Source organism: Rana temporaria, chromosome 2, assembly GCF_905171775.1.
Source record: "Rana temporaria chromosome 2, aRanTem1.1, whole genome shotgun sequence".
In the NCBI taxonomy this organism is placed as follows: domain Eukaryota; kingdom Metazoa; phylum Chordata; class Amphibia; order Anura; family Ranidae; genus Rana; species Rana temporaria.
In genome coordinates this window covers 210,858,355-210,882,716 of record NC_053490.1, presented here as the reverse complement: position 1 = coordinate 210,882,716, position 24,362 = coordinate 210,858,355, and the positions used below count along the sequence as shown (strand labels likewise).

At 41.6% G+C, this 24,362-nt stretch overlaps 1 protein-coding gene across 2 annotated transcripts; it reads right to left on the bottom strand.

Moving 5' to 3' along the window:
* Positions 1 to 802: 802 nt before the first annotated feature.
* Positions 803 to 24,360, bottom strand: MITD1 (microtubule interacting and trafficking domain containing 1). 2 transcript variants are annotated; one of them, XM_040336347.1, is made up of 7 exons: positions 24,102 to 24,360; positions 19,907 to 20,008; positions 15,941 to 16,077; positions 13,369 to 13,455; positions 7,564 to 7,679; positions 3,948 to 4,008; positions 803 to 3,183 (listed from the first exon to the last, which is right to left on the bottom strand). In XM_040336347.1, the coding sequence occupies exons 1-7, from the start codon at positions 24,238 to 24,240 to the stop codon at positions 3,088 to 3,090; spliced, it is 738 nt and encodes a 245-aa protein (XP_040192281.1). In that variant the 5' UTR covers positions 24,241 to 24,360; the 3' UTR covers positions 803 to 3,087. The 2 variants fall into 2 exon arrangements, with proteins under 2 accessions (XP_040192281.1, XP_040192280.1); XM_040336346.1 differs by having other exon boundaries at positions 7,564 to 7,682; positions 24,102 to 24,358.
* Positions 24,361 to 24,362: the final 2 nt, after the last annotated feature.

Genomic DNA, 24,362 nt, shown 5'->3' with positions numbered 1-24,362 from the left:
AGTCCTCCTTCACTTACCTCATCCTTCGATTTTTTTCCTCCCTGGTGTGGAGTGTTGTGCTCGCCCCCTCCCTTGGACTACAGGAGAGTCAGGACACTAAGTTGCAGATAGAGAAAGGAGCTGTGTGTTATTGGGCGTCCTGACTCTCCTGTAGTCCAAGGGAGGGGGAGCACGACACTCCACACCAGGAAGAAAGCCTTGCATTACTGTGTGGAGTTACAGACAGAAGAGCAGGAAGTGAGGGTTTCTCAGAAGAAATAAGGACATTTAAAAGCAAAATGGAAGGATGAGGTAAGTGAAGGAGGACTGCACTAAGGTAAAGGAAGCTATTTAGGAAAGAAAAAAACGTATACCTTTACATCCCCTTTAAACACGAACACTGATAACTGAGAGCTGATACCTGCGAGATGCATACCGGGATCATCCTCATTCAAACCCGTGCAGTGAGCAGATGGCACGCTTCCTAGCTACATGCTGAACACTTATGAACACCATCTACTAGCAGCAGTCTTTAAGCTAATCTCCACACACAATTTCTGATCATGCAACTGCAAGATTAAAAAATAGGAACAGTCACTGACAAATCCAAACTCCAATACAAGAAATACAAAAAACGTCACTTCAGGATTTGATTATGCTTCTCCTTCTTTCCATCATAAAGGTTTATGCTATCCTTTCCTTCATAATCATCATGTTAATGGTATCCAACATTTAAAGTGTATGCTACTCCAACATTTCACATTCCTCATATGTGGGTCTGTGTTATCGTGTACTTGTATCCTGATCCCTTTGCTTTTCTTCCTTTTGTATAAAATACCTGGTGATCCTGCCAGTCCCCTGCCTTCCTATTTCAAAGTGCCCATGCCACGCATTGGAAGTACATCTATCCCAGAATGGTCAGTTTTCTTCTTTGCATTCTATCTGCGCACAGCCTGCCTGTACTCCCAATGGTCAGACTTATGCTGACACGCCCCCTGCACAAGTAAGATCACTGTACATACGTTTCTTTGCCTTCTGCTGACATACCACCCATACAGTCTTCACCCTTAATTCTCTAAGCCCCTTATGTAGTTGAGAACAGCGGCCATGTGATCACATATTTAAAAAAAAAAAAAAAAAAAAATTGTATTTATAAAATGTGTGTATGAATAACTTTTTTAAATTTTTTTAGAAACAAAAGGTCATTGGATAGGCAAACAAGCAAGCAATGTGCATTTTCATGTAGACAGGATCGGCAGTGGCATGCTACCTCTTTATATTGCAGGTGTCCTTCAGGCTGGGTTAACACTTATGCAAATTGGATGCAGATTTTTCCGAATCCAATTCGCATGACAGGAGACTGACCGGCTTTCAATGGAGCCAGTTCACACAGCTCCAGGGCAGCCACGGACCGCACTGGAAAACGATCCTGTGCATCTTCTGGTACGTTTCAGGTGCAAATTCATCCAAAAATTCGGACCCGACTCACACCTGAAAAGGAGTACAGGGATGCACCGGAACCCCTGCTGTGAGCTGCGGCCACAGCTAGTGTGGAGTGTAGGAATTATATGAAATGTAGGAATTATATGAAATATGTGATTGCCATATTTCTGTAACCTCTGCTTCTTCAATCTTAAAAATGAAAGGGGCATGCGTACTATTAAAGAATGTGCCCTCCCATCCTGTAAGCCACCTCCCAGAATGACAATGCAAAAGACCCTTGATTGCCCCACACTACTTCCTCTCCATTGCAGAGTCCTGTTATGCAGAAATAGATTTGAGGCGACTATCTGCCTGAAGTTTTGGGTATTTGTTCTGTTAACAGTGCATAATGTACAATAAGTAAAAGGTTTTCTTGTACTGGGGGGGGGGCAAATAGTTCTGAATGTAAACATGAGGATTCAAAGTTATGGCATCACAAGTAGTGAAGATGCAGTGCAGCATCACAATAGTCTGTGTACGAGTATAGAAACAACCAATCGTTTCTAGCAGTTATACAATATCATAGTTGGGGATGAATTTGTTACATCAAATAAATCGTGACTTCCAGATTAGTCATGACTCCCCAACAGAATATCCAGTAAAGCATGGGGGTTACTCGTTTAAGATATCACAAAGTTATTATTTTTTATGATATGCACACACTTCTAATTCAACCTATAAACATTTCTCCAAAATCCTGCATTAAAAGTTTCTAGTTGCTTGACCCCTAGAAAGGCTACAATTACAGTAATCAGTTTTATACTGTGTGGAGATATAACACAAATAAGTAAATCCATGTATATGTGCTCCAATAACAGTCCAAAATCAGCAATATAAATCTGTTGCAAATATTACAACACTTTACTTGGCAAATTATAAATGGGACTTTAGCCCCATTTTATGCTACTTAAAAATCTTCCCCGCTTACACTTATTAGCATTTATCTCCTGGGGTAAGCAATAATGAAGATAATATTCATTCATTTTTTATTTATTTTTTAACTCAGCATGGTGTCACCTCCTCCTTGGTGTCTGGGGATTTCTGATGTTTAAGAAAAAATTATTATTTCCACAGATATTGAGTGCAAATGGTAGGAATAGAATAATAGCTGCCTGATATAGATACAAAATGAAATCTCAAGTTTTCATTTAACAGATCTTGCAACAATTATACGCTACTAAATGCTGGGAAAGTACCAAAAGGAAGCGCTTCATATTTTATCTCAAACACATCACTTCATGAAGTGTATAAAGTAAAGCACAAGAACCAACGCCAAGTAAGAAAAACAGTGTTTGCATGCTTCCATATAACATCAAATAAATTACTTATCAATAAACACAATTTAATAAATAAAATATAAAAGGCATAAAACACAGGTATGGTTTCCCTGATAAAACAGATTGCGTTGAATGAATGTTCAGTGTACTAATACAGCAACAGAAGCAGCAAAATGACAATTGTTGGTTCTTCCAACATGGAAAGTTTTTGTGCCCCAAAGCACACTTACACCTTCGATGGTCCCTGGATTCGGTTTCAGGACTGAAAAACAAGATATGCCAAACCTTCCCACTGCTCCAAAGCTACTTAGAACACCTCTTTAAAACGACTCCATCGTACAGACTTTAGTCATGTTTTTCTTGTGTGATTGTTGTGAAAGATATCAACTGATGTTTCGTAGCAGGGCCGCAAGTCGTAGTCACAGGAGCCAATAGAAAAACGACTCTATAAATACAGGGCAAACAGTTCACTATATAACAAAATAAAAAGTTTGCTATGTTAAAGTGGATGTAAACTCCCAATCATGAAATTTGAGCTGGGCACACATATCTCCAGTGTTTTCTAATCACTCTTCAAAGCCCTAAGTCCCGTAGCTTTCTCCTGCTCCGTTCTGTTATCAGCATGATAACTTCTGACAAGTTCTCTGTCAACTGTGATAAAACCAGGCTGAATTTAGTGTCCGGGTGGGTGCTATAAACAGATTAGCAGAGAGCTAAATGGGTTTTACTTTCTTTTTAGTTCCCTGCAAAGTAAAAGCATATTGTGCTTACAGAGCTCGTGATGTACCCTGCTGGAGGTCGCATCTTGTGGCGCCCCTTTTCCACCCAGGGTCGCGGACTCCGCCTCTGTGACTGTCGGGAGTCACGCAACGTTAGTCCTGTGCATGTGCAGGGCCGTTTCTTAAAGGTGCATGTGCCAATGACATCATCGGCGCACTACAAGGTAAATATCACCTAAATGGCGCACGTTTAGGTGATATTTACTGTACCTATAAGGCAAGCCTCATTATAGGATTACCTGTAGGTACAAATTCCGCATTGGGGGGTTTACAACCACTTTAATCAAGAATTCGTTAAATGGGTGAATCTTACAAATATCAGGAGTGTCAAAGAAAGGTTTCTGCAAAATAACAAATTGGTGACTGACTTTTTAATCAAAACGTCTTTTCCTCATTGGTTCATTAACTATGAAAATGTTAATGTCCTTACCTGAGGTTTCTTAAAATAGTCAAGACCTCGACCAATTTTAATCAACCAGCCGTTGTTGAATCTATCACAAAAGAAAACAAAAAGTAAATTTTACAAAATAAGAAATACAGAGCATACATAATGAATATAACTGAATTCTACCACAAACATGGTTTTCAGTTCTTGTGGAATTTATTTTTTATAAAATAAAAAACCAGCATCAGTCCTGGTTTTCTAAAAACTATAGCTAGATGCTCACCCAAACAAAAAAACAAAGGCCAAAAGTTATCATAAACAACAGGTTATAGCTGTTGACAAAGAACAGGAACCATCATCTTACTATGTCCTATGCTGCATAGGGGAGAGCGGAGAAGACAGGGCGGTCCCTGCACAGTGGGCGGGGACCGCCCTGTCATCCGCCGGCTCAGCGGGGATCAACGGAGCGACCCCCGCTGAGCAAGCGGAGGTTCACGGGGCGGATAATTACAGATCCGCCCCGTGTAAAAGGGCCCTTTGTTTCTCATGAAACTAAATAGAAAAAATCAAAAAGTATCAAAATACTACCCTTAATAGATGGAACCTAGTTCGTAGTTTACCTGACAGCAGCATAGACAAAAATCACTGTTAGCCCATTCCTCCTATGTCAATTCTAAGTCCTCTTATAAATGTTTATTGAGATGGTATTGGGTTCCAGAATGTCTTCATATAACCAATGAGATCAGGACCCTGTTGGAGAGGTTGTGGGCAGATGGGTACCATCTTACACCTATGGCAAGCTTTTCCTATTCTCCGACCTTTCTGGGTGGAAGTCCGTAACCTAATTATCAGGGTGACTCAGCACCAGATAGCAGACAACCCGCTTTCTATGCTATTTCATGACACATATTTGTCCGTAGGGACCTATAAACATTCACTGATGCCTCGCCTTCTTAATGCTGGAAAGTGTCTCATTCTGAGCCATTGGAAGTATTTGGTAGTTCCTACAAATTAGAGAATGGCTACTGAAGGTGCAGGATATAACGGATGCTGAGGAGTGGAGGCACCAATTTACTGATAACTACACCAAGTTCTAGAATATTTGGGTTTTGTGGATAGATTTCCCCTCCTCTGACATGTATAGACACAATTAATACAGTGATTATCTGCGTTTACTCAGACAAGTGTCGAACCTATCGCTTTTTAATGTAGGATCGGTCGACCAGGGAACAGCTAGAATGGACATTGTTTCTGTTCCTATTACTATTTTTTTCTGGGAGCTGGGAGGGCTATTTTGCTCTCCCTACTGCCCTTTGTGATGCATCTTCCTCCATCTCTCTTTCCCTGGCTCCCTTTCCCTTTATATTAAATTCCCTAAGACTGGTTCTATAATTTAAGGTCTGCTTTCAGCATTGTTTTGTAAGTTTTCTAATGATAAAAATCCTTCCATTTAGATTGCATGCCTTTAGAGGTATTGTATAACATATGGTCCTGAAGTCTTATGTCGGGAGTCTTATGTCGGGAATGTTTGTACTGTCTTATCTTGTTGGAAAAAGCAAAAATAACGAATAAAAAAAATACTACCTTAGTGACTAAGCTAATAGCACTCATTAGGTAGTAGACAACAGCATAAGTATATATATATATATATATATATATATATATATATATATATATATATATATATATATATATATATATATATATATATATATATATATATATATATATATATATATACATATACACACACACACACACACACACACACACATACATATATATATATATATATATATATATATATATATACACACACATACATACATATACACACACACACACACACACACACACACACACATATATATATATATGACATACAAAGTTTGAATAAAGTAAACCATCTTAACAAAAAAGATCACTCCTTTTCATTAAAAAAAAAAAAAAGGCCACTCATTACAAAATTGAAATACAATCCTTGTTGTTAAAATTGGTAGGTTTGGCAGACGGACTTTATAGGCACAACACAGGCATCTCTGGCATCCAGAGGGCTGTCATCCCAAACGGAGATACTCAAATAACTTCTTGAGACAAGATACTCCTTGAGGCACTTTCTTATGGATCTTTGCCAATTTTGATCATTGGAAATCTAGCTTTTAAATGCAAATGTCGGGCTGATGGGCAGGTTATTAGCCCCCTACAGATTGGGGATCTTTGATGACTCCATTTGCTGTCCCTTGTTTTTAAGCTTGTTTCCCTTAGTTTCAAAGTTATTTTGAAGACATATCTATGTACCTATGGTGTTTTGTTGATTATGCTCTCCATTTGTTGTTTTCACGTTTTACCTTCCTAATAAATTGCATTAAAACTCCTGAGGAAGTGTTTCCACGCGCAACATGTCGAGTTAAGCAGTATGCGGCACACCGCCTTGGTCAATAATTAACCTACTAGTATACTCTATTATAGGAAGTGACGTTCTGTCTTCACTCTCTGTATACTATAAGAATCCTTACACTTATGACTTTTTTAGGTGGTGCATTACTGTTCTAAAATGTTCTGTCTTTGTGAATAGTTAAAGTTATTATTTTTATTTTATATGTCCCTTTTATAAAAGCATTGAATTTTAAACATCCAACTGTGTCTATAAAGTCCATCTGCCAAACCTACCAATTTTAACCCATTATCTCGGGACGTGGCACTGTGTACCTTTTATCATATCCACAGTACCACTGTGATGTGACCCCCAATCATTCACAATCCTCTTGTTACTACTACTACATGAAAATGAGCACATACTATCATGGAGTGGCAACGATTCAAGAGACACTTAGCGTTCGGTGCTATAAAAAGTGACAGGGTGCGTTTTTTTTTATTAATTTTAATGGGAAACTGATTGGGACAATGGGAGGGCTGTATAGTGAAAGTAAATGTTATTTTCATCTGACCCTCACAGACCCCCAGAAACCCTTCCATTAGCGATCCACAGGCCCCAGGTTAAAGGGGTTGTAAAGGTTAGTTTTTTATTTTTTAAATAGGTTACTTTAAGATAGTGCATTGTTGGTTCGCTTACTTTTTCCTTCCATTTCCCTTCTAAATAATTGTTTTCTTTGTCTGAATTTCTCATTTCCTGTTCCTCCTCAGTAAGGTGTTCAGTAAGCTGTTCTAAATGACTTTCCACCGCTCGGATGATGGTGAAAAGCTTACTGAGGAGAAACAGGAAGTGAGAAATTCAAATAAAGAAAAAAAACATTTAGAAGGGAAATTGAAGGAAAAGGTAAGTGAACCAACAATGCACTAGCTTAAAGGAACATATTTAGAAAACAAAAGACGAACCTTTACAACCCCTTAAGGATCCCTTAAATCTTAAAGCATTACGATTGTATTTGGGATGTGTTTGAGATACTTCTGGTGGCCTTTTGAGTTGCTTCTGATCTGTGCATAAATATTCAAACCCAAATCAATGTTCTTTTGCATGGGGAGACTTGTATGGAGCCTTTGTACACCAAATGCTGCTATAAATACTAAAACATATGTTAGGACCCAAGATATCAGGACAATATCAAATGCCAGCTGATACTGAATAAAGAGGATTCTGGAAATGCAACAGTACTTTGTATCAAATACCAGTAAGCAAGACAGATTTATGTTAGTTGTCTACCTGATCTCCCGGTCGTGGATGGATTGGGAGAAGCTGAACTCTAATATAACGCCATAATCCAAAAGGGAGATTTTTATCTCTTGCAGAATGCACATCTGTTGATCTTTCCCATTTTCCTGCTTCAAATACAACAGTAAGAAAACTTGACATGTTTTAAGCGTAAACAAAAATAAATCTGATAAAAATAGAAATTATATTGTTTATAATATACACAACACAATGCTTTACAACAAACACAAACAAATATGTAAACAGCCTCTGCTTAAAGCGGAGGTTCACCGAAATAACATCTATATCAGACCAACTTCTTTATACTTCTGTACATACCGTATAATCTATATTTGCAATCTGGCTTCCGGGTACTTCTCCCCGCGGGAGTAGGCGTTTCTATGCCGAGGAGGAATGTCCTCTGTGAGGTCGCCCAGATGATTGACGTCCTTTCAGAAAAAGTTCCCCCCGGCGGATAAGGCCCCGCCCCCGCGTCACGGCGTTTACGAAAGAAGCCGAACATGAAGAAGTTCTATACGGTGCCTGCGCAGTTAGCTCTATACGGCTCCTGCGCACCGACTAGGAGCTCTGCATGTTCGGCTTCTTTCGGAAACGCCGTGACTCGTGACGCGCCTACACAATACGAGGGGCGGGGCCTTTTCCGCCGGGGGGGGGGGGGGAACTTTTTCTGAAAGGACGTCAATCATCTGGGCGACCTCCCAAAGGACATTCCTCCTCAGCATAGAAACGCCTACTCCCGCAGGGAGAAGTACCTGGAAGCCAGATTGCAAATATAGATTATACGGTATGTACATGTTAGAAGTATAAAGAAGTTGGTCTGATATAGATGTTATTTGGGTGAACCTCCGCTTTAAAGGAACTTGTGAGAATCATCAAATTGAACCCGTCTTCAGCACCTAGTGTAAGCAAACAAGAACACTGCTGTTATCTGAATCATACAAAAATATATAGCCCTTTATTTCTATAAAACAGCGAGAATATACAAAATGTGTACTTGAAGTTCTCTTACACTATGCTTAAGATCCAACATCAAGACAACATAGTGCAAGAATAAAAAATAAAAATATAAAACACAAATCTGCTACCTAGGTGTCTTATTTATCACTTCCCTTCTAAAGCCATACTAAGTCAATTTGCACATCCTGACATAACATTTACATTTTATGGATATTATGCAATCCCCCTTTGTATTAAGTTAGTATTGCTACCCCACAAGTGGGCAACAAAACAATCCATTTGCCCTTTTAGCGGCTCTAGTTTTTAAATTAATGGTGTGTTGTAAATGCACTGGTATATGCCCATTCTGAATAGTTATTTAGTAATTATACGAAGATTCGCAGAACATCTGTGCATCCCCAAGCAGGCAAACACGGCCCTTGCACTAACGTATGCTTAAAGCAGAACTTCAGTCATTTTTTCATCTTTCCATCTATTAACTCTTCTGCCCTTGTTTTAACTTTGGATAGTAAAACATTTTTTTTCTGCCAGTAAATACCTTATACAGCCCACTTAGCCCATGTTGAGCAATGGGACATTTATTGTTTTTTCTTTTCTTATACTCCCAAGATGTTCACTGATGCGGACACGCAGTTGGTGTTTAGTTTTACCAACATAGTTTTTTTGCACGGGCACTCTAATATCTAGAGAACCCGTGCCATTCCACAATTCAAAAATAGTTTTATGTAATAGATCTTATGCCGGTCCACAATATATCGGTTCGATAAACAAAACTGCAGATATGCCAGTATTCACACGGTAACATACCATTCATACGGGGTAGGTCAGTGAGACAATTCCTAGAGGGAGTTTGTATAAATTCAGATTATCCCTGAAGTTTCTGGCCCCTGCAGCAACTAATAGAGGTCTTGGGCCCACAATCTCAGACATACCAGGTGACTGGGTCAGAATGTGCCAGTGCTTGGTTAGCATTGCACATACCTCCTCCCATTGGGACCCATAACAAGTGATAATACGAACTGGAGCAGATTGCTGCAGGGATGGATCTTTTTTACGTGTGATCAGAAGTTCCTCCCGTTTCCGTGCCAAGGCCTTTTTGCTGGAGCATATTATGGGAGTATCCCTGCTCACGGAATCACCCATAGAACTCATCCACTTCAAGTCAATAGTCCTTGTCCACAGAACAGTTTCTGCATATACACAGGAACTGCCCTGTTGGGATACCCCTAATAAGTGGTTTAGAGTGATGACAAGAGGCCAACAGAAGAGTGTTGGCCGCTGTCTCTTTCCTGAAGGTTTTAGTCCCTAGTTTCCCGCCCTCAATGAAAATGGAAAGGTCAAGGAAGGAAATTTTATTGTGATCAAAAGTATATGCAAGTTTGATCTTTTTATTATTTGTATTCAACACCACCAGGAAATCCTGCAGTACTTCAATTGATCCATTCCATATAACCAGGATCATCGATGTACCTCAGCCATAGCCGAACATCAGTACATTAGGGACATCTGGGAGCAGTAGACCAAATCCTCCTCCCACCATCCAAGATGGACACAAGTGTAAGCCCCATGGAGTTTCCCAGAAAGCTGAAAATAGTTATGGTTTAAAGCAAAAGCCATGAGATCAATGATGAAATCATTTTGGGCACCCATGGATGAATACTTTACTTCCAGGAAGTGAGCCACCGCAGCCATGCCCAATTGGTGGGGGGGGGGGATGGAGGTGTAAAGTGACTCAATGTCGATACCGACAAGGATGGCTCCACTCTGCACTACCTTTAACCGCACATCTCTTGTATCCTGGGACATAAGATGGTAATTCTGTCAACATTCCCTTAATTAGGGCATCTAAGTATTTGCCAATTTGTTGCAAGGGTCCTTTGAAGGCTGTTATTATTGGCGTTCCTGGGGGATTTGTTAGGTTCTTATGTACCTTGAGGATTACATAGATGGTGGGGGTATTATATTGAGCCACCCAAAAATAGTCCCTCTCCCTCTTGGTGATAAGGTCTGCCCCTTATGCTAGGAACAGCTTGTAATTCAAAGAGATGAACAATGAGGGGAACAAGTTGCTGCTTGGTTTTATATTATTATTATATATACACACCGTTTGCCCAATTGCCACATAATCTCCTGCTCATAGGTGTTTTGCGACAGGAGAACCACCTTACCCTCCTTGCCACTAGGTTTTATTACCGGATTAGGGGCCTCTCGAGTTCTTTCAGGGCTAATCTATCATCAGATGTGAGATTGTCCGTACCTGTTGTGGGCCAGAAACTTAAGGGATAAATCTGGTGCAATCTAAATTTGTACAAACTCCCTCTAGGAATTGGCCCACTGACCTATCTCTTTGAGATTGGTATATTTCCAGGGGTACACTGCCGTATCTGCAGGTTTGTTGATCGAACCGATAGATTCACAGATGTGGATAAGCAAAAGGACTATTACATAAAACAATTTGTGAATTGTGGAACGGCATTGGTTCTCTAGATATTAGAGTGGCCGTGCAAAAACTATGTTGGTAAAAGTAAACACCAACTGCGTGTCCGCATCGTTGAACATCTTGGGAGTATAAAAAACAAAACACGTTAAGGTTCCCATAGTGACCTTCCATAACGCTTGTCCGGACGGTCTCAAGATAAAAGGCTTCTTTGTGCTCAAAAGAGAAGTATGTTTTTTTTTTTCTAGATTTATACTTACCTAGGTGGATGCAGCATCGTCTGTCCCCCGCCGTCTCTTCACTGAGAACCGAGCCACCGAACATTGCCGATGGCTCGGTTCTCTCACCTCCCCGAGTGGAGAGCTGCTGCCTGTCAATCGGCAGCTCTCCTGCTCTTCTCCTCCCTGCTTAATGGAGCAATGAGCTGTGGAGAGGCGAGAGTGGCTGTCTCAGCGGCTCACTAAGAGGCTGAGACTGCCATCAGTCCAGGCAACTGGTGGATTCAGACTTCCTAAGTCAGGTCAATGTGCTGCCTGGATTCCAGTGACATCAGTGAAGAGCGGACTTCAGACCGCTCTCCACTGAAAACAGGTCTTAGGAGTGCAAAACTAATTGGACTGGTGTGACCCATAGGAGAAGCCCAGCCTAAAAAGCTCAGGCTGGAACTTCTCCTTTAATCTACCCAACCGCAGAGATGACTTTAGTACAGCTCCTCTGGCTTCAAAAAGGGACTCAACACTGAATTAAAGGGGTTGTAAAAGGTAAACGTTTTTTTACCTTAATGCATTCTATGCATTAAGGTGAAAAAACTTTGACAATACCGGCCTGCCCAGCCCCCCTGTGAAAGTCACGTGCCATGAACGTGCTGGCATATTGGTCGGGTTCCCGGCTCATTCATTGGTCGATTGAAGCAGCGCAGCCATTGGCTCGTGCTGCTGTCAATCACAACCAATGCTGTGGTGCGCCGGGGCCGAGTGAAGACATGGATCAGGGCCACTCTGTGATCCATAGCTTGTAGTTTCTAATGGAACTAGGAGCACTCTCTCCCTTATATTGCCTCCTTATGTGAAGTGAAGTGTCCTGAAGAAGCTCACGTGACCTAGTGAGCAAAATGCATCGACGTCATCATGTCATCTTGCCCATCCTCCAGACCACTCCATGAGGCATATCCACCTGCCTCTCCACAATGATTGCTAGAGCCTGGCGGCGTGACTCCATCATCCTGAGACAGCACTGTTTCGGCCCGTGCACAAGCGTTAGCAGTGGCTGGGGATATAACACAAAGCCGATGGATGTCGACAGGAGCAGCTAGTGACCTTACACAACCTCAATGTGAGATGGTTATTGGGGGTTGATTCCCAGGACTAGAACTGTTCATATGAGCTCCCTCATTACTATGCGGTTCGCCCAGTGAAGACTGTGTTTAGGTGTTCGCTGCTCTTGCTCTCCCCTGCTGCTCTGCTTTCACCTGCTTGATGCGTCTTCCATAAATGTATGCTTTACATGTGCTGATGGGTGACTGCACTAATGGTCGTGTTAAAGTGGATACCAGCATAGCTCTGTGATATTTTGTTTGAATGGCCACTGGCACTGCACTATCTCCGATATTAACCTCTGTGTCACCACTTAGGATCTCACTACACTCTGTGGAGGATCATCAGATCATCAGAATTGCGACCCTGTGGAGGTCTAGCCTAGTATTTCATAACATACAGTACTATCTAGTGTCTTACCGCCGCCTCAGTAGATTAAGACGTACCACTGATCTCTTTCCCCCTGTGGATACCCCCACTTATCAGCTACTGCTGATCTCCATTTCATTTATAGCTGCTATTTACCTCTCTGCTGCTAGTATCAGTGTGTGTGTGTGTGTGTGTGTGTGTGTGTGTGTGTTGGTGTGTGTGTGTTGGTGTGTGTGTGTTGGTGTGTGTGTGTGTGTGTTGGTGTGTGTGTGTGTTGGTGTGTGTGTGTTGGTGTGTGTGTGTGTTGGTGTGTGTGTGGTGGTGTGTGTGTGGTGGTGTGTGTGTGGTGGTGTGTGTGTGGTGGTGTGTGTGTGGTGGTGTGTGTGTGGTGGTGTGTGTGTGGTGGTGTGTGTGTGTGGTGGTGTGTGTGTGGTGGTGGTGTGTGTGTGGTGGTGTGTGTGTGGTGGTGTGTGTGTGGTGGTGTGTGTGTGTGGTGGTGTGTGTGTGGTGGTGTGTGTGTGTGTGGTGGTGTGTCTGAACCATCAGGCTATGTTTTTATAGTACTTGACAACGTTGTCAGTTGTGCTTTTGTAGTGAAGGTTTTGGTGTGCTATATCAAATGTAATATGTAATTTTTTTTAATAAAACTGAGCTGTTGTAATGAGTTCAATTCATCCTAGCCCAAATACAGTATATGACCATAAATATTGATAAACTTACTTCATCTCTTGAAGTCAGTAAGTTGATTTTCTTGATCCTGGAAGGCCCCTTAATAAGCATTTCACAAAATCGCAGAAAGTTATACAGCTGTAAAAATAAAAACAGTTCAAATGAGTATGAAATACAAACAAAACAATCTTTTGCAATCAACTATTAATACAATAATGATTTAATCTGCAGCATAAACAACAAAAAACATCCAATATGTCTTTGTTCATTTACATAATGGGAAACAAAAATAGTCACATAATCAATTTTTTATTAATTTTTTGGTCATAATTTATAGGTGTCCTGTAGGCACTCCTACAGTATATTAATCAGCAACAGCAGGGATCTACACTGTAAAATTCTGATTGACAAAAAGGTTGAAATTAATATTATTGAAGATTATCAATGGGATCTGTCAACATGCAAGAGAAGCCATATCGTTTTTTTGAGGAGGATACATTGAGACATTTTTGTAACATTTACCCAGGAAGTAATATTTATTATATCTCTCGCATTTTTACAGGCTTACTGTTCAGGTATTTCAAACACATAGTTCTAGATTCTGCTTAAAATGGCTATGTCTGTATTAGAATAAAATGGGGTGGAAAAATTAGCAATTCATGTCAGCAATTCTGTTGTATTTTGGGATACTCAAGAGTTTGGTTAAAGAATATAATATGTGCTCCTGCTTGTTACATACACATACTGTTTAGTAGTATTATACACTAAACACGCTTGCTGCTTTCATATAATGGGCTCAATTCACCAAGAATCAAATACCACATGAATATTAGAGTTAGAATAACTGCAATATTTATCTCAAATGCAGTAAATTCACACACACAAAAAAAAAAAAAAAAAATGTTAAAGTGTTACTAAACCCAGGACCCTGCATTCACAATATCTGGTCTCCCACAGTACACAGAATATGGAAATGCAATTATTTTAGTAAATATAAGTAAATAGTAAATATAAACCGCTAAACACCTTTTCTCATCAGCAGTATATAGAAGTCTTGTGACTTCTACGAGTGTCTGGTTAAAGCTTGAAGGAGGAGTTTTCATTCTACTCTGACTGTCCTATGAGGCTTCAGAAAACAACACTCTCTAGCAATACACACCAAACTGAGTATGTGCAGAGTGCCAAGTCCCCCCCCCGCAAGGCTCCGTTCTATCATGAGGTGGATTGGGGACAGTGGAAGAGAAGAAAGGATAAAACAGCCTTTTTACACAATGTGGAAGATTAACCCCTTAGGTTCCAAAGAGAGTATAACAAGCATGATTTGCTGCATATACACACTGATTTTACTGTTGTGGGTTTAGTAACATTGTAAATCTTTTACTTTGCTGTATTTACCATGTGTTGCGTAGTGTATCATTTCAACCTCTAACCTTGCATACATTCTGGGACATAACTGATGATTGTGTACTCCTCTTAGAATGCAGACTGAATAAACTATATTATAAAAGGTTTGCATTAGATTTAAAATAGTATAATAAAGCCAAACTCCGAATTTTGGGGGTTTTGGATAGAGAGAAGAATTGTTAGAACATCTGTCAGGTTTTATTACTGTCTGGGATGATTCCCTCTCACTTTCTGTTACCAAGACACCTATATTCAAAATAAAAGGAGAGAAAATGTCACTGGGTGAAGACAAGGATAGCACTAAAACCTGACAGAGGATATTACTCTTCCCAACTAAAAGAGAAAACATTGTTTCTGTTGTGGTCATTCCTGGTTCTATTGAGGAGATTTCACATTACATCCTGTCCCTGGGACAAGAGGCGAGGAGGAATCTAAAATACAGCTTCCAAAGAGCTCCAATACTTTTCACACTCCCGAATTGCAATTCCTGATTAAAGGTCAATATGATTTAAATACAACATTGTTTTCTTTTTTTTACAGAACTTGGGTTTATTAGTTTGTATTTTATGACTACTCAAACTCCTAATGTAACTTCCAGAATAGCTAAATCCTCATTACCGAACCGTGCAATGGAAGCAGACAATTTGTCGGACTTTCTGGTCTCCCAGGCACAAGCTATTAGTTTACAGGAATGGTATAGCGCCAACAGTTTGTGCAAGGCTTCACAAAATGGAATGAGACAGTACAGTTACATTAGAATTTTTTTTAATTCTATACAAGAAGAATCAGAGGGCTCTGCATGGTCAAAGCTTACAATCTAAAAAGGAAGGCAAGTTATGTCACTCATTCATGGTGCAGTTAAACCGATTTGGAGTCCTGAAAGAGCCAGCTGCCATAAAGTTATACGGTTAATGACAGCGCTGTAATAGGTTTCCCTGGTGTAGGACCGCATTTAGAGGCCAAAAACAAATCACCATTGAATCTGAGGTTTCTAGTGCTTGTCACCAAGGTAATCTTTTGGAACCTAGCTACAATGAAATACTTGAATATAATCCACACAAGCACATTAAATATAACTATACAGGTAGCAGTATAAGCACATTTCTATCTCCTACAGCAATGGAAATATAGACAGGCTTCGAATATATATATATATATATATATAATTCCTATGTTTGAGAATAACTGCTGCCTCCTGGACAACCCTGTTCACACTTACTTGATGAGTGTGCCGGATATATGGGTCCTCCACCCACACTTCTGTTAAAGTTTCATCCACATATGGCTTGAAAAGGTTTTCATAACTGTAACCCGTTGCATTTTCTACTATCTTGATTTGCTTGTGATATTTTCCCTCTGTGTCAAAAAAAGTGTTAATAACCAGAAGAAAATTAATCTGGGCTACAATATGAGTGCATAATTCAGGCTAAATTACATTATACAGTGATTCTAAAGCCAGAAGATGTATTACCTTAATGCATTATGGTAGAAAGCCTTCCACTAGTTGTTCCCCTCACCCTTTTCCTAAATACCCACCGCAGTCCAGCGCTGTGCCTATCTTCAGCAGCAATGGCTCTCTCTTTCTCGTCTCACAGGCTCAGAAAAAGCAGTGGGAGCCATTGGCTCCAGCTGCTATCATTAAAAAACTGCGAGGAGGAAGCAGGGGGTGGGTCTGAGTTGGGCTGCGTGTGTCAATAGACGCTAACAGCCCAGGTCGGTAGCGAGCCCACAGGTGCACCACCATAGGAAGTAGCTTTCATTGGGGGCACACCAAAAACAGAAGAAGCTGAGAGCGCTGGTGGGGGACCCCAAAAAAGAAGGTTCGGGGCTGCTCTGTACAATACCATGTGCATACCACATGTTTTTACAACTGCTTTAAACTGGTATTAAACCCAAAGCCAAAAATGTAACATATTGTAGCTTACCAATCATTAGATGTGGTAACTTTATAGGCCTGTTTTCACCTGGTGATTTAACAAATAACACACCTCCCGTATTAGGATGCCAACAATCTGGATGAAGGAGCACACAGAAACCTTTGGACAGCAGCATTGTCAGTCTGGGGGAGGGGAGTTTTTTATGTATGTATATATGTATGTATGTGTATATATATATATATATATATATATATATATATATATATATATATATATATATATATATATATATATACACACACACACACACACAGGGCTCAAAATTTCAAGTCCTGAGCTACTAGCCAGGCCTCAAGAGTTACTCGCCACCAGTTGCCCCACCTAATTCATACACTGCCCTGCGCCTAATTGCACCTGTAAACACGCCCTCGTAGATTATCTCATGGAATGACAATGTTTTATGCAGAATCAAGTTACAAAATTAAATATTACCAACAACAACTTTAACAAAATGGGACAGGGCACTGGGGGCAGACCAGAGGGACAGGGCACTGGGGGCAGACCAGAGGGACAGGGCACTGGGGGCAGATCAGAGGGACAGGGCACTAGAACTGGGTCTCTTCCCCATCCTCTTGCCGTCTCCTCTGCAACTCCCATCCATCCTCTCTCTCTCTCCCATTCATCTCATCATCAGGAGCCTGTGTGTGCGGCTCCACGCTTGCATGTTCCCACTTCCCCCTTTTATTCAGGCTGGCAGAGAGGAGAGGAGCTGCAGCACAGCGGGAGGAAGTACAATCCAGCGCTGAGATCCACACAACTGCACAGCCATTGACACCATAGCACAGCGCACACTGCACAGCACACAGCACACACTGAGACCAGTCTGCTCACAGTGCTCAGGCTAAACTGTTGGACACTTACATAGAGCACAAGGAGAAGAAAACTGCACAAACTAGAAGGCTGCCGCTCTCATGTCAGGGCAATTAACTTTCAGTGAGCGCTGCACCGGAGTGGTAATTTTGGCAATCCTCCACCTGACTCATTACTTTCTGCTCTCCAGCTACATTGGTCGGGCCCGGGGGAGGGGGGCAGGCTCAGAGAGGTCATACTGTTGGGTCCCATGGCTTAATGAGAATTGTAAGGAGAGCACCTGTGTACTGCTCTGCCTGGCTCACCAGACTACTTTTCCCGAGCATGCACCTTTCCTCTTTGGCCGCCAATCTCATCGGGACTCTAAGTGTAGGCACAGATTGGAGGGAGATTGGTCATGTAGCCCTGCCATCACTCGCCCCCAGCTTAAATCCACTCGCCAAATGCTAGTAGGCGAGTGGAAATTTTGAGGGCTGTATGTATGCATGTATATATATATATATATATATATATATATATATATATATATATATATATATATATATATATATATATATATATATACACACACACACACACACACACACACACACACACACACACATAGTGATTTTCTCCAGGGCTTCCGGGTTCTGATTACTGCGGGACTGGGCGTTCCTATCTCTGGGTTAGATGATTGACGTCTGGTGAAACAGTTCCCATGTCGCACAAGGCGCGTCACCAGATTTCCGTAAATAGCCGAGCTGCAAGTCGGCGCTATACGGCGCCGACTCGCAGCACAGTCCCGCAGTAATCAGAACCCAGAAGCCCTGGAGAAAATCACAATATAAAGGTATGTACGGAGAAAAAAAAAAAAAAGACCTGCATAATGTAAACGTCGTTAGGAAGCTGGATGTAATGTAAGAAATATGTTTTTAGGGTGAACCCCCGCTTTAAATGGTTTGTCTCAACCCCCTAACTGATACATCTGCAGGATAGCTTGTTCTGATGTAAAACTACAGACTTACTGGCAGGTTCACTAAGTGATAAGAAAATAATAAAAGCCTAAAAAGGAAAACTAGTACGGCCATCACATTTAAGAATTAAGTTGCAGCATAAAAAATAAAAATAAGTTTGCTTTTCAGTTTAATATTGCTTTAACTCATCATTAAGAGTGAATTTAAGATAAGGTGGTGGCACGGCAAATGAAAAATAGCATATCAGGTATGTTCTAGTTTTTCCACTCTAAAATTGGTCTGCAACATATTTTAATTTTCCTTTGAAGCAATCCAGTAAAAAGGACTAGTCTAAAGCTTCCTATACTCATGAAGATCAACCCATTAGTGATGTTTCTTTCTCAAGAAGATATTGATATGGCCAGCCACACTGATGGCAGAAAGGCGGTCTGAATGGGTGCAAACCATTCAGATTGCATCTTACATCCACACTGTCCAATGTGCAAGCAGTTACCTTTTATATTTAATTTGAGACATGGCTGAGATTTTTCTGCAGGGTCTGAATTTCTTCAGAAGTAATATCCCTTAGGGCAGGGGTCTCCAAACTTTTCAATCAAAGGGCCACTTTATTGTCCTTTAGACTTGAGGGCCGGATTGTGGCCAGCGGGGGCAGAAAATGTCACAGGCCCAACATCAGTGAGAATAAATATGGCCTCAGGGTTGGTGGTCAATAGGAGGAGTATTCCCTCTATTAGTAGTAGTATGCCATCATTGGTATCCTTGGAAGATATAGTGCCCTATTGTTGGTGTCAGTGGGAGGAATAGTCCTTCATATCAGTGGAAGGAATTGTGCCCCAAAGGCCGCATAAAGGCTAGTAAACGGCCACATCTGGCCCTCGGGCCATAGTTTGGAGACCCCTGCCTTAGGGAGTATCTCAATAAAAATGAAATTCCTATTCCAGAGGATGCATAAAATGTGACTTATATCTTTGCAGATGCAAATTAGCAAGCCAATCACACAGACAGAAAAATGTCAATTCTACTAGACACAGCAGTAAATGAAGAGAAATCTCTCCAAAGCAAACAGAATTCCCATCTTGGAGAGTTGCAATAGGAATACATGTCACCACAGGTAGATTTTGTTTTCCGTCTCTGTGACAATGGACCAACCGGGACCAAAAGAGGGGCACCTCCCCCCAGTGGGAAGACAGCACTTAACAGAAGATCTAACCTACTCTATCCAAAACTGAAAGAAAAAGAACTGCCACTACTTACGCTTTAAGATCTACCAATGTTTCTTATATAAGCCAGACAACTAAGAAAGCACAAAAACTTAAAGGGACGATGAAATGTACCTACAGACCCGCTGATAGTCCAGAAAAATCTCATAAGGTAGAACCATCAAGTAACAGAATTAAAAGATGACTTTTTTATTAAACAAGAACAATCATCACATGTTCCCTGAAAACGACATTGTAAATATATCAGAAGATGACATTTAACCTTCTTTCTCTTTTACCACATGATGTTTAATTTGTTCAGCCCGGTCCATGTAGCTTCGCAGTTTCTGTCTATAATGCGTTTTCTTTGCGTCATCTTTTGTGCCTAAAAATAAATAAATAAAATGTGTAAGACAGACAATGTTTAAAGGAAAGCTATACAGGACATTTCAAATAATAATAAAACAAAAAAAACACATGCCCCTTTCGGGTGCCTATTCCGATCAGGTCCATCTGTCCGTTTTTTAGGAAGACATAATTGGAAAGGTCTGTTCTGGGTAAAAACAGAAGAGGAGCAGATTGGGGGCAGACGGATTTAAATCGGCAATAGAGTCCATTTACACCCTTGAAAACAAGCAGAATCGGCTCGCGTGCCGACATCGCTGGATCCCTGGTAAGTGTCCTTATGGTAAAAAAGTCAGCAGCTATAGTATTTGAAATTGTTTGGGGAGAGACTGAAGCTCCTCTAATAATTATGCGACCAGAATCCGTGTGCCGTAAATTGCCTCCAGGATTGCTCCCGTTTCTTCTTGCTGGAGGCGGTCATTCTGTTGAAGCCCAGAGCCCCTGAGCAGAAGTAAATCATGAAGGGGAATGAATCTCATTGTTTCAGTTTCAAAAAAGTTACATTCCTGGAATGCCAGGATTACCAACTGTCACATTTGCTTGTGTCCTCAACCAAACTGTCCAACCATCAAATGGCTGGTGTCCCAATTGGTCACATGTGCAGCACTATTGCAGTTGCAGATCAAACAGAAGCAGCTTCCTCGGCTGTAAAGTATAGGAGGGTTTAAACCCCTGGTGACAGCGATCGCAACATTGAAATCGTGCTACTTCACTTGAAGTAACATAATTTCAAAGTAAAGTGGAACCTCGGATTACGAGCATAATCCGTTCCAGGAGTATGCTCAAATCCAAAGTACTCGCATATCAAAGCGAGCTTCCTCATTGAAGTCAATGGAAACAAAAATAATTTGTTCCGCATTGACTTCAATGGCACGCAATGCCGCATGTGGCCAGAGGCGCCGGAGAGCCTCGATAACGCCTGAAAAGTCCCAAGGACACTTTGGCTGACCTCGGAAAGACTTTGTTCCCGAGGTCAGCCGAGCTGTCCTCTGGTCTTTTCAAACGGCGCTGATCGGCTCTGGCGCCCCCCACCGCAGGCCAAACGTGGTACTGCACACCACTATGGCCTGAATCGTGCTCGTTTTACGTGACACTCGCAAACTGAGTTACGATTTTTAAAAATACAGTGCTCGTATTGCGAAACGCTCGTTAACCGCAATCCGAGGCTCCACTATAGTGCTACCTAAAAAGACATCTGTGACTTCATGCAAGTCGCACCTGAGCTTGCAAAAAAGTAGTGCAGGAACTACTTCTAAAATCTTGACCGCTCCCAATGCAGACAATAGAATGCAACTTGTCATGCAAATTGAAACTGTCAAGTCGCACCGGTGTGACCTGGGGATAATTCTGCTTTAAGGCAGTAGGAAGACCAGCCTCTGTTTAAATGGCTAAAAATAGAGCATAACTGAGCATGTGCAGAGCAGGGTGAGACAGTTTATTCGTGGATTTTTAGCAGTATAGGCACTTATTTTTATGGATTAACATAGCTATACCTACAAAAGGGGCCATTCTGGAGCAATTTTTTCCACCGTTTTGGAAAAAATAAGGGAGGGTTATAACCCCTGTCAGAGTTTTTTACCATCTATGTTCTATTGGAGAGATTTTCCTTCACAACCAAAACAGGAAATGAGGAAATTCCTCCAAAGACAGTGAATCCCTTGTTGTCACCAGAACTAGTGTCCCCAGGACAAATAGCGAGGGTGAATCTCCCTAATGGGGGCACAGACAGCATAAGCACCCAATAGGTGTTCTAATCCCTCTCCACTCTTTTTGTTTTAGTACTGAACAAGTTTTGCCTTTAGTTATCGATTGACATTTAGCAGCGGGCAGGACAAAGCACAGCTTTTCTATAAAAGTCAATCTTTTAGCTAGATTTAGAGAGAGTTAGGCCGGCGTATCAGTAGATACGCCGACCTAACTCAGAATCTGCGCCGTCCTAAGTTTAAGTGTATTCTCAAACTAAGATACACTTAAACCTAGCTTAGATACGACAGCCTGCGCCGTCCTATCTTAGGGTGCAATATTTAGGCTGGCCGCTAGGTGGCGCCTCCGTTGAGTTCGGCGTAGAATATGTAAATGACTAGATACGCCTATTCACGAACATACGCTTGCCCTTCGCAGTAAAGATACGCTGTTTACATAAGGCGTTTTCAGGCGTAAAGTTATTCCATCAAATAGCTGGCCTAGTCAATGTTAAGTATGGCCGTCGTTCCCGCGTCGAAATTTGAAAATTTTACGTTGTTTGCATAAGTCGTCCGTGAATAGGGCTGGACGTAATTTACGTTCACGTCGAAACCAATACGTCCTTGCGGCGTACTTTTGCGCAATGCACACTGGAATATGTACACGGACGGCGCATGCACCGTTCGTAAAAAACGTCAATCACGTCAGGTCACCCCCCATTAACATAAAACACGCCCCCTCATCCTCATTTGAATTAGGCGCGTCGGCCCTATTTACGCTACGCCGCCGTAAGTTAGGAGGCAAGTACTTTGTGAATACAGTACTTGCCTCTCTGACTTAAGGCGGCGTAGCGTAAATACGGTACGCTACGCTGCCTTAAAGATGCGCGCCCCTACATGAATCTAGCTATTTATCTATATCTCGAGTTCCCTATACTGCTGGACCTAGTGATGTGTGACAAGCACATGATTAATGCCTGCCTATAGACTCACCGGTCACTTTATTAGGTACACCTCGCTAGTACCGGGTTGGACCCCCTTTTGCCTCCATTCTTCATGGCATGGATTCAACAAGGTGTTGGAAACATTCTTCAAAGATTTTGGTCCATATTGACACAATAGCATCACGCATTTGCTGCAGATTTGTCGGCTGCACTTCCATGATGTGAGTCTCCCATTCCACCACATCCCAAAGGTGCTCTATTGGATTGAGATCTGGTGACTGTGGAGGTCATTAGAACACAGGGAACTCATTGTTATGTTCAAGAAACCAGTGGCGAGATGATTTGAGCTTTGTGCCATGGTACATTATCCTGCTGGAAGGAGCCATCAGAAGACGGGGACACTGTAGTCATAAAGTGATGGACATGGTCAGCAACAATACTCAGGTAGGTCGTGGTGTTTACACAATGCTCAATTGGTACTAAGGGGCTCAACGTGTGCCAAGAAAATATCCCACACACCATTACACCACCACCACCAGCCTGAATCATTGATACAAGAATGGATCCATGCGTTCATGCCAAATTCTGACCCTGAAATCGTGACTCATCAGACCAGACAACGTTTTTCCAATCTTCTATTGTCCAATTCTGGTGAGGCTGTGCGAATTGTAGCCTCAGTTTCCTGGTCTTAGCTGACAGGAGTGGCACCCGGTGTGGTCTTCTGCTACTGTAGCCTGTCTGCTTCAAAGTTCGATGTGTTGTGCATTCAGAGATGGTATTCTGCATACCTTGGTTGTAACGAGTGGTTATTTGAGTTCCTGTTTCCTTTCTATCATCTTAAATCAGTCTGTCCATTCTCCTCCGACATCAACAAGGCATTTTCGTCTACACAACTGCCACTCACTGGATATTTTCTATTTTTCTGACCATTCTCTGTAAACCCTAGAAATGGTTGTGTGTGAAAATTCCAGTAGATCTGCGGTTTTTTAAATAATCAGACTAACCCGTCTGGCACCAACAACCATGCCACATTCAAAGTCACATAAATCCCCTTTCTTCCACATTCTGATGCTCAGTTTGAACTTCAACAAGTTGTCTTCACCACGTCTAGATGCCTATTAGCAATTTGTGTTACGAAGTAATTGAACAGGTGTAGCTAATAAAGTGTCCGGTGAGTGTATACTTTAATTATACATATTCGTTGGGTCTTCCAATTATGAAGTGCACCTTTCTAAGATAAATGTAAGAAATGGCACAGCTGACCTTCCTGTTCTTATATTCTCTCATATTTCTCTAGGAAAGTTGGACTTACTATATATAATATACTAAAAAAATAAAGACTAAGCAACACAAACCACCCCCATTCAGAAACCTTTCATTCCCCTGTATACAGTCGCCTCATCCTCTACCCCCCTTAGTATCTCCCCTCACCATCCTACATACTGACCCTTCAGTACTTGTAGCAGCAGATCAATGCCTTCCTGGTAGCAGACCAAGCTCTCCTGGAACCTGCCGTTGTTGTCCAGCTCCACCGCCCTCCTGAGCACCACTCCTGCTGAATTCTCCATACCGGACAGCACAGACATAACGACAACGATCCGGAATCCCCCCCCACACACCACAGCTACAATGAATCACTGAGCGAACCAAAACTGAGACCTTCAAACTTCCGCGTTCCACAGACCGGAAACGGCGCAGGATCACGTGT